The sequence below is a fragment of the Portunus trituberculatus genome, chromosome 35 (genome assembly GCF_017591435.1).
Source record: "Portunus trituberculatus isolate SZX2019 chromosome 35, ASM1759143v1, whole genome shotgun sequence".
In the NCBI taxonomy this organism is placed as follows: Eukaryota; Metazoa; Arthropoda; class Malacostraca; order Decapoda; family Portunidae; genus Portunus; species Portunus trituberculatus.
This window is the reverse complement of record NC_059289.1, coordinates 10,300,926-10,310,925: the sequence shown is the minus strand read 5'-3', so window position 1 is coordinate 10,310,925 and position 10,000 is coordinate 10,300,926. Positions and strand designations below refer to the sequence as shown.

Sequence of the window (10,000 nt, the reverse complement as noted above, 5' to 3'; positions counted from 1 at the left end):
AGAATCTCTAAATAGTAAGCAAAATGAATATGAAAATTCGTCTTGGTACTGAAAGGATAAAAAAAAAAACATAAAAAAGAAAAAAGTATACGTATACAAGAATCTTTCAAAAGTAATCTGAATCAAAGGAGGACAATAATGTAGCTTTAGTACACAATGGCTTTATTGTATAGTAATAAATGTTGGATGATATATAAAACGGTGTAACTACAACTTAATTCAAACTTTTGTCACAACCAAGAGGAAAAAATCACGTTTCAGTTATTCTTTAAGTGTAGAGTTGTGATTTGCTAGAGACGAAAGTTGATCAACCTTGCAGTTCTTATCTTGTGTGTGTGTGTGTGTGTGTGTGTGTGTGTGTGTGTGTGTGTAATTCACCTCGGTCGCCTGCTGGTCACCCAGCCAGTCTTCCCCATTACGGAGCGAGCTCAGAGCTCATAGACCGATCTTCGGGTAGGACTGAGATCACATCACACACAACACAACGGGAAAGCGAGGCCACAACCCTGTTACCGGCACGGCTGTAATATTCACCGACACCGATAACATATACCTGTTGAACTACCAGTCGAAGGCAGGTAGCGTCGACTCACTGGCAGGGTGAAGACAGGCAGAAGTTCCACAGGTAATCTGGCATGTAATGAGTGCCAGATGTAGTACTTCAGGAGCAGCAGCGTTTTGTGGTCGAGCGGCATATCATTTATATTAGTCTTTTGGTTCATGGGAAAGTATACTCCGTGTTGTGGCTTAAGCTTAAGCTTAAGTATATTAAGTTATTAGTTTATACAATCTTATGTACACGGTGAACAAAGGCGGGTCACTAAAGGAAAAGACACGGCCTAAAAGACTTTCACCAGTTTGTTCACCCGTAAATCACCAGAGTCAATCACACACAAAGGTCACGGCACACATTTGTCAACGTCACGCCACCCAAGGAAGATCTGAGGTGCTGCGCCCAGGCAAGCACCGCAAGGCGTGGTGGAGGTGTTGCAGCTATTGACACGAAAAATTACTTATACATTTAAATATTGTGGTTAGTAAAGTGTGTTAGTGATTGAGGTGATTTTATTAAAATGGTCTAAAATTGATGTTAGTAGTTTTAGTATCTTTCAAGGTTCAGGAGTACATTACATGATTTACTGTATGGCAATTAAAAACAGACGCGTCTCAAGTCTAACAGGACAGGTATCTAGCCTGTACGAGACGGGACGAACGTACTAATGATGCATACAAAATACAGAATAAATCAGAATATAGAAATATATCTCTACCTAACCAGTGCGCCTTACAACGCCTCGAATTACATCCTCTACCTATTTACTGCTAGGTGAACAGGGGCCACACATTAAGAGGCTTGCCCATTTGCCTCACCGCTTTCCGGGACTCGAACCCTTGCCTCTGGATTGTGAGTCGAGCATGCTAACCACTACACTACGCTGTGTGTGTGTGTGTGTGTGTGTGTGTGTGTGTGTGTGTGTTTGACTGTTTGTGTGTGTGTGTGTGTGTGTGTGTGTGTGTGTCTGTTTGACTGTTTGTGTGTGTGTGTGTGTGTGTGTGTGTGCGTGTGTGTCTGTCTGTTTGACTGTTTGTGTGTGTGTGTGTGTGTCTGTCCGTTTGACTGTTTGTGTGTGTGTGTGTGTGTGTGTGTGTGTGTGTGTATCTGCATGTCTGTCTATTTGATTGTTTGTGTGTGTGTGTGTGTGTATCTGCATGTCTGTCTGTTTGACTGTGTGTGTGTGTGTGTATCTGCATGTCTGTCTGTTTGACTGTTTGTGTGTGTGTGCGTGTGTATGTGTGTGTATCTGCATGTCTGTCTATTTGACTGTGTGTGTGTGTGTGTGTGTGTGTGTGTGTGTGTGTGTGTATCTGCATGTCTGTCTGTTTGACTGTGTGTGTGTGTGTGTATCTGCATGTCTGTCTGTTTGACTGTGTGTGTGTGTGTGTGTGTGTATCTGCATGTCTGTCTGTTTGACTGTGTGTGTGTGTGTGTGTGTATCTGCATGTCTGTCTGTTTGACTGTGTGTGTGTATGTGTGTGTGTGTATCTGCATGTCTGTCTGTTTGAATGTGTGTGTGTGTGTGTGTGTGTGTGTGTGTGTGTGTGTGTGTGATTCACTGTTTGATCTGCTGCAGTCTCTGACGAGCTCAGAGCTCATTATTTCCGATCTTCGGATAGGCCTGAGACCAGGCACACACCACACACCGGGACAACAAGGTCACAACTCCTCGATTTACATCCCGTACCTACTCCCTGCTAGGTGAACAGGGGCTACACGGGAAAGGAGACACACCCAAATATCTCCACCCGGCCGGGGAATCGAACCCTCTGGCTTGTGAAGCCAGCGCTCTAACCACTGAGCTACCGTGTGTGTGTGTTGTGGGTTATGTATTTTTATTAATGCATATTACGTGTATGTGGCAACACTGTGTATTTCTCTGCGCATTCAGCTAGCGCGTGAGCCCGTGCTCCCGAGTCGCTACTGGCCGCCATTTCCTACCCTTTGTAGCTCTAAGGACAAGTAAAGAATCTACGTGTACTGCGTGTATGTCTGCCCCTTACTTAGGCATACACGCCCTCCATTATACACCCCGCAACCAACATGTGTGTGTGTGTGTGTGCTTGCCTGCGTGCCTGCGTGCCTGCGTGCGTGAGTGCGGAGAGACTGTTCGTAAGCATGATGATATTCTGCACATTTGGTAAACGCAGTATATGAAGTTTTCTCTTTTGACTTGAAAAAGAGCAGATCTTGGTAGGGTCTTCAGTGTGGCAGAGAGCTGAGTGTCACTGAAGTGTTAATGTTCACATCTTCGTTACGGACATGAGGTTTTCAAAGACCTTGTCCACCAATTGTTGAGCCTTTCCCCGCGTGAGGAAGTCATTGGCGTACACGAAGCTGTACATGAGACAGCCACGTAAGGTGTGCAGCATATGGTACAGGGGACTGTTCCAGCACGAGGTGGCCGTCAACAGATGTGCCAGCCGTACGTGCTGACCCTCCGTCGGTATGAGGCCGTCAGAGTTTCCCATGTTGCTTATCCCGTAGTCACACACTGGCGTCGGCGACTCTTCAAAGATATTTTCCATATTGAGGTCTGACATAGTTGCCATAGTGTGCAACAATGCATCGTTTTCTTCGATAGCGCGCCTAATGTTTTTATGTATGCCTCTGGAATAGCCCCAGAAGTTGTCCCGCCACGTGGTTGGCGTGGAGATGGTACTCTCTATTATCATGATGTGAACACCTAAGGTCTCGGAGGTGTCACCTTGCCAGTACTGTCTCATGTTGACTGGAAACCGATCTCTGATAGTGTAAAAGTCCTCCTGCAGCCCACCTTCCTGCACGAAGTCGACGAAGCTCACGCTGAACACAGCTGAAAGCCCACTGTTCACCGTCACTCCCTCTTTCCTGCACTTACTGATGAAGGCCTGGCTTCTTTCCTCGTCCAAATCCTGCAAAACTACCTGGAACTTAACTTCAGGTTCTCGGGGCATCGGATAGACGCGTTGGATGAGTTTCTCTGAGTGGTGCATCTCTTCTAATTCCCTTTGTACCTGCTTGAGGTGATCCTGGTCCTTCGTCAGTTCCTGCATTTTTGTCTTGGTCTCTTCCCCGGCAGTCAACTTACCGAGCTGAGCTGTGTCGTCGATGGGTTTGCCGGCGAGCACGTCGTCCAACACGCGGAGAAATGCGTCAGTCACAAACATGTTTGTTGTGCCGTCAGCGATGCCGTGATGGTTGGCCAGCAGCAGTGTGCGGCTGTAAGGGAAGGCAGCCGGCAGATCAGGGCGAGAACAGCGGCCAGGAACTTCGGCAGGAAGGAGGCGCGCACACCACAAGGGACCCTCGGTGGTGAGAAAGTGGTAATGAAACAACGCTTCGACAGCTTCCTCTAACTCCTGCTTGTCCGTAACCTATGGAAAGAAAAAAAAAGTTAAGTCGGAATCCAAACAAGGAGATCCAACAAACAGAAGGTTCCTGTGAACCTCAGCCACTGCCCAGACAAAGAAAATTATCATGTTATTATTCAAAACTAATTGTTACTCAAAAGCTGCACAAAAAATGTAAACAAGAAAAAGCATAACAAACCAAATGATTACAAAAATACGAAAGAAAAAACACGAAGGCAGAAAGCCAAAGGAAAGACATATCCCACTCCAATACTGAAGTGAGGACCACTGCGGTGCGGCGTGCCTGGTGCTTGGATGCTGATTGTGAAGGATAGTGATTATTATTACTACCCATCACCGCCGCCTACGCCTATCAGGAGGTTGGCAGACTTCACAGTCTGAGTGTTATCCATGTATGTAAATATTACGCGGCACATGAAAGGACTTCCATTCATACAATATGCTGAACAGAGAGGCGTCAGAAGCATTGTCTCTAAATGCTCTAATAGGGAGACAAAACGCGCGTTGTGATTGCCAGATTCACCAAATATCGTAATATATCACTGAAAAGTTGGTCAACTGGATATCATATATTTTTTGGAAATTCTACACATAACGATATATTGAAATAACTGAAGTATTTTCAAACAATCATCTACGGCATAAACTCCTTAGTAATAAAATCAAAGTTATAACCATGCATTGTTTTTTTTTTACCATCAATCCCTGGAACAAGAATTATTAGTTACTCAATTGATGGCTCTATGTTAGTATGCTTTTTTCTTTCCTTCTATGCTAGGTAGTAGACGAAACAAAGCATGAACATATGAAGCCCCGTCAATGAGTTTATTTTCATAACTTATAGAAATCAAAGCCTGATAATGAGGTTGACTATTGGCAACCAGTTCGATCTGCACAGACATGTTCGTCGTCACAGAGATCTAACAATGATCTAGCTAATGGACAGTGGCCCTCCTGACGAGTACTTTTATTCTAAAGGCATGCCATGTTCAGGCTGTGGCTTAGGAAAACGGTGATAAAAGCTGTGCAGCACCATCGAGCTATTTCGGTTTCAGCCGCTGTACACTTCTCTTGTGAAGCATTAACCTGTGCAGATTTGAGGTGAAATGTGTGTTAAGGTTCTGTACTGCATTGAAGTCTAAAAATGAAAGAGCTTGGTACACTAGGCGTCTATATTTTGCTCTGGTAATGATGTTTGTCGAATAAACTTAAGTAACTATAAAGAAATACCATAGTAAAGTAAGAACAGAAAATACAGGAAGAAGTAAAAACATAGTAAATCAATACATATATCGTAATATAGTGTTCTGAGACAACTGCTCTGTACCGCGAGACGATGTTGACCCCACTTCCTGAATTAGACCAGCAGGCGAACGCTGAAAATTTGCGAGTAGGGTCCTATTTACTGTCTTCAGCCTATCCATTTTCGTCGCATGTCATATATTTTGTACATCAACTTTCGCTGCCTGCCTGCTTCTGTATTTGCTTTCTTCAAGGACTTAAATTATTTCAAGAGGGAGGTTCCAAAACACTTCTAATTTTGTATATGCATTCGGGTCTTTTCCCTTAGGAAATGACACATCGATGGGAATTTTTCATATTTTCATTACCCTTGGCTAATACGACTCTTGAGAGAGAGAGAGAGAGAGAGAGAGAGAGAGAGAGAGAGAGAGAGAGAGAGAGAGCACTCACCCTTCCATCTGAAGAGGAGTAAATACTGTGTCTGCTTTGTGTCAAGATAACAAAGTACTCACTCAAATGAAGATCCTCAGACTGTACCTGGAAATCAAGCTGCTCGCGGTTCATGTCACAAGCCCACAGGGTGTTCCCGCGCCTCCTGAAGCACGTCCTCAGGCAGGGAACTTTTCTGCGGGAGGAGTGAATGTCTTGGTCTTTCGACAAAGTGCTTATACTCGTACATTGTACTTAAGTAAGAAGAATAACGTACAATTCATAACGCGTTTCCTGTAGTAAGGCATAATGTACAAAATCAATTAGCATAATGTGACTGCTTTTATATCTTTGATATACGTACTGAAAGTGATGATGTATTCTGAAGAGTTCTCTCACCTCTACTCTAGATAATCATCATGACAACACAAGTCTGCGCTTATTCCTCACACCGCCTGCCTACACGCTGCTGCTGCTGCTGCTGCTGCTGCTGTTGCTGTTGCTGTTGCTGTTGTTGCGGTCACCGCTGCTGCTACTATAGCTGTTGCTATTTCTAAGTAGGTATATTACTAACCTGAAAAGGTGATGAAGCGTTTCCTTGATCTGGCTTTCAGTGAGAGGCGCAATGGTGCGAAGCGTTAGGCCATATACGGTGACAATAAATCCTTTCTTGTTAGCACAGTCCATTACTTCCTCCACTTCAGTGGCTGGCCGGAGCCAGATAAAAGACGAGTCTGCTGCCATGGGAAGTTGCTGTCACTAGAGGACTGAGCTCTCCACAGGACCTGCCGCTGCTGCTGATGCCCTCACACACACTGCTGATGTCCAGCTCCCCCATGCAGTGCGCTCTGCCACATGATTATTCATAATGAGTCGCAGATGTTCTTAGCAAGGAAGATCCAAAATGAAGTCATGTGTTCTGAGTGATATATATATATATATATATATATATATATATATATATATATATATATATATATATATATATATATATATATATATATATATATATATATATATATATATATATATATATATATATATATATATATATATATATATATATATATATATATATATATATATATATATATATATATATATATATATATATATATATGTGTGTGTGTGTGTGTGTGTTTGTGTTTGTGTTTGTGTGTGTGTGTGTGTCTGTCTGTCTGTAGGTAGGTAGGTAGGGAGGTATGTAGGTATGTAGGTGGGTAGGTAGGTAGGTAGGTAGGTAGGTATGTAGGTATGTAGGTAGGTAGGTAGGTAGTGTGCGTGTGCGTGTGTGGGTGTAATTCACCACGGTCGTCTGCTGGTCACCCAGCCAGTCTTTCCCATTACGAAGCGAGCTCAGAGCTCATAGACCGATCTTTGGGTAGGACTGAGACCACATCAACACACAACACTGTGTGTGTGTGTGTGTGTGTGTGTGTGTGTGTAACGTCAGAGTGTAATCAGTCCCAATGACGGGCAGAAAGTTAAAGTGAGTATATATACTTTATCTAATTTTTTGGCCGCATTGATGCACTTCATATATCAAGAAGCAGATGTGAGTGAAGGGGTGCTGTCTCTCTGTGTTCATAAGTTGGTGTTTGTTTTGCATAACCTTACCAATAGATACCGCCGTGGTACAGTGGAACCATGCGTGCTTTGGAGTCCGAGGGGGTCTCCAAGCGCACGGGTTCGAATCCTGTCCACGGTCCGAGTGTAGGTTGGGCTTCCTCACTCGGGGCAACGGTTTCCTAGCGGATGGGCTTTGAGATAGGAGGTACCTTAAAAAGTACCCCCTTTAGCCCATAAATTCCCGTGAAAATCCCACATGGTATAAATGGTATAAAAAAAAATCAGAGAGAGAGAGAGAATAGAAGAAGGACAGATTAAAAGTCACACATGAAGACATGACAACACATAGTGAGCAGGAACCACAGGACAATGCAAGGTCAGAGTTGAACTGCGCATTAAGTCGCCACAAAAACAATTGCAAGAAGTTGTAGTTGTGCGCGCTAGATGATGATGTGAACTTTCTCTTACTGTCTAGAATCTAACAGTAAGGAGAGTGATGGCATAGAACTCTTTATTGTAGCTTAAGATAAATGTTTAACTCTTTCAACATTGAGAAGTATTTTTACCATAATTTTTGGGCATAATTAGAGTTTTAATTGCTTAAGAAAGGATTTATGGATTTCAAAAGATTAATAGCCAAAGTCTGTACTATCTTAATACCCACATAAGTTTCTAAAGCTGTATAAAATCGTTAGACAGTGTCCAAAAAGGAATATGAAAACATGGCATGGTACTGAATGCGTTAGAATATATAATAGATTGGACAGTCAAAATAATGATGACAAAATACACAATTAACGAAGACAAATTAATAAGAGACGAAAACGTGGGTGATTTTTTGTTCTAGTTATAGAATAAACGTCACATAAGCTGGTGTATGGCACTGTTATGGCTCGTATTCTGAAATACTTTACTCTCTCTCCATCACTATTTTTCAGATACTCTAGTTGAAGATAGTGATGTTTCTATGAGTATTTTTATGAGTCTGGTGATGGAATGGCAAGATTTTTGGTGTATCATAAGGAGGATCTCTCTTGACAACCCTGCTATTGGCCTCTATGGCTTTGCAAAATTGTCGTGGTGAGAGACGAAGTAGTTTATTTATTTATTTTTTTTAATATGGGCGTATAAAGACAAGAGGAGATGCATCACAACGCTATATCAGAAAATGACTAATAAAACATGGCCCTGGACCAAATGAGAAAGAGCCCCTCACGAGGTTACTTTACATGAATATTATGCTCAAAATTTCAATCACACATACTTCAGAACACCATTGTGCATTCCGAACCACAGGGAAATAATCCTTCAAGTCTGAATGAGTTAGTCTGCCATCCATCTCGCAGAATTTTCTTTTCTTAGACTAATGAAAACGAGTCTTGCAGGATTAACTTCTCTATGTCAGGTCTCTCGTAGAAAATAGATAGATTGATTGACTGACACATTTATTGTTGCATTAGTAATGAAATGCAACAAAGGAGGAGGATGGAACTTGCCAACCATTCCCTGGGCAAAAACATAAGGGTAGAGTATTAAAAAATAAAATGATATTGATAGTATACAATACAGGAATATAGGTAAATAAATAAGTACAGATATTGCACACCTTATTGCATAAGCATCCTACAGTCTGAGAGCAAACTGAGGGTATTCCCTGAGTATATCCGTGATAGTGGCTAAGTCTAGGAGATGGTCAATGAAGCTATGTTGACCTTGCGGCCTAAATTTATCAATGAATATACTAACATGGTGTTTGTATCTCATAAGTGCTCTTAATGTACTTATGAAAGACAAACACACACACACACACACACACACACACACACACACACACACACACACACACACACACAGAGAGAGAGAGAGAGAGAGAGAGAGAGAGAGAGAGAGAGAGAGAGAGAGAGAGAGAGAGAGAGAGAGAGAGAGAGAGAGAGAGAGAGAGAGAGACAGAGACAGAGACAGAGACAGAGAGAGAGAGAGAGAGAGAGAGAGAGAGAGAGAGAGAGAGAGAGAATGAATTGAGCTGTAAAGACAAGAAAAAAAAAAAGAGGAAATTCATGAAGTAAATAAATGAATACATATGCATGAAATGGTACAGGGGATCGTGCATTGTGATTGGTTCTCCTGTCTCCGCTGAGCAGCATCACAAACCAGTTATAGTTGCCTCTTGACACGAGCGAACCATTCATAGCGTGCCGTACTTTGGCCAGTATTCTTAATCATTCTGTTTTCCCACCATCATTACTTTCCAAAGGCTTTAGTTAAATCTGCTTATGTTTTCAAGGATGTTTTTATGGTTCCGGTGATGGACTAGCAAGATTTCTAGATTGCTATAAAGAGAAACGGTCTTGAAAACCCGGCTAGCTGTCTCTGTGGCCTTGAAAAATTGTCATGGTGAAAGAGCAAGACGTTTCTGAATTCAGGTGTTTGCTGTGTTCGTCTGAGTATTCCGCAAGTGTTGGGGGAATGTTAATTTCGTCATTCCTTCACTATGCGAGTATCTCTAGTTTGCTTTCTGGTCTCAGCGTTTCTTATAAAGTACATATCAAAAGCTTTACAAATGGCAGTTATCTGTACACAGGAAAGCTCTTAAAGAAATAGAAGTTCTGTAGTTCTTGCTCATGTGATCCTGTCTTCCCTCCCTCCTTCCCGCACCACGTCCACGCCGTCTCTACTGCACGATCTCTCCTCCCCACATCTTAACTGTAATAGCTGTAATAAAATAACAGCGGCAATGGACAGCTTGGAAGCCTTTGCTGCAGCGCCTCGACACTTTCACGTTCACTAAAAAGTCACCAGCAGAACCAGCGCGGCCATGACCCTACGCTGGGGACGGAGCAATGAGGTAATA

At 42.6% G+C, this 10,000-nt stretch overlaps 1 protein-coding gene across 1 annotated transcript; it reads right to left on the bottom strand.

Moving 5' to 3' along the window:
- Positions 1-2,303: 2,303 nt before the first annotated feature.
- LOC123513041 lies at positions 2,304-6,467 on the bottom strand. The gene is made up of 3 exons (XM_045269855.1): positions 6,155-6,467; positions 5,689-5,776; positions 2,304-3,912 (listed from the first exon to the last, which is right to left on the bottom strand). Exons 1-3 carry the CDS (start codon positions 6,322-6,324, stop codon positions 2,800-2,802), a joined length of 1,371 nt encoding a protein of 456 aa, XP_045125790.1. The 5' UTR covers positions 6,325-6,467; the 3' UTR covers positions 2,304-2,799.
- Between the last annotated feature and the right edge of the window lie 3,533 nt (positions 6,468-10,000).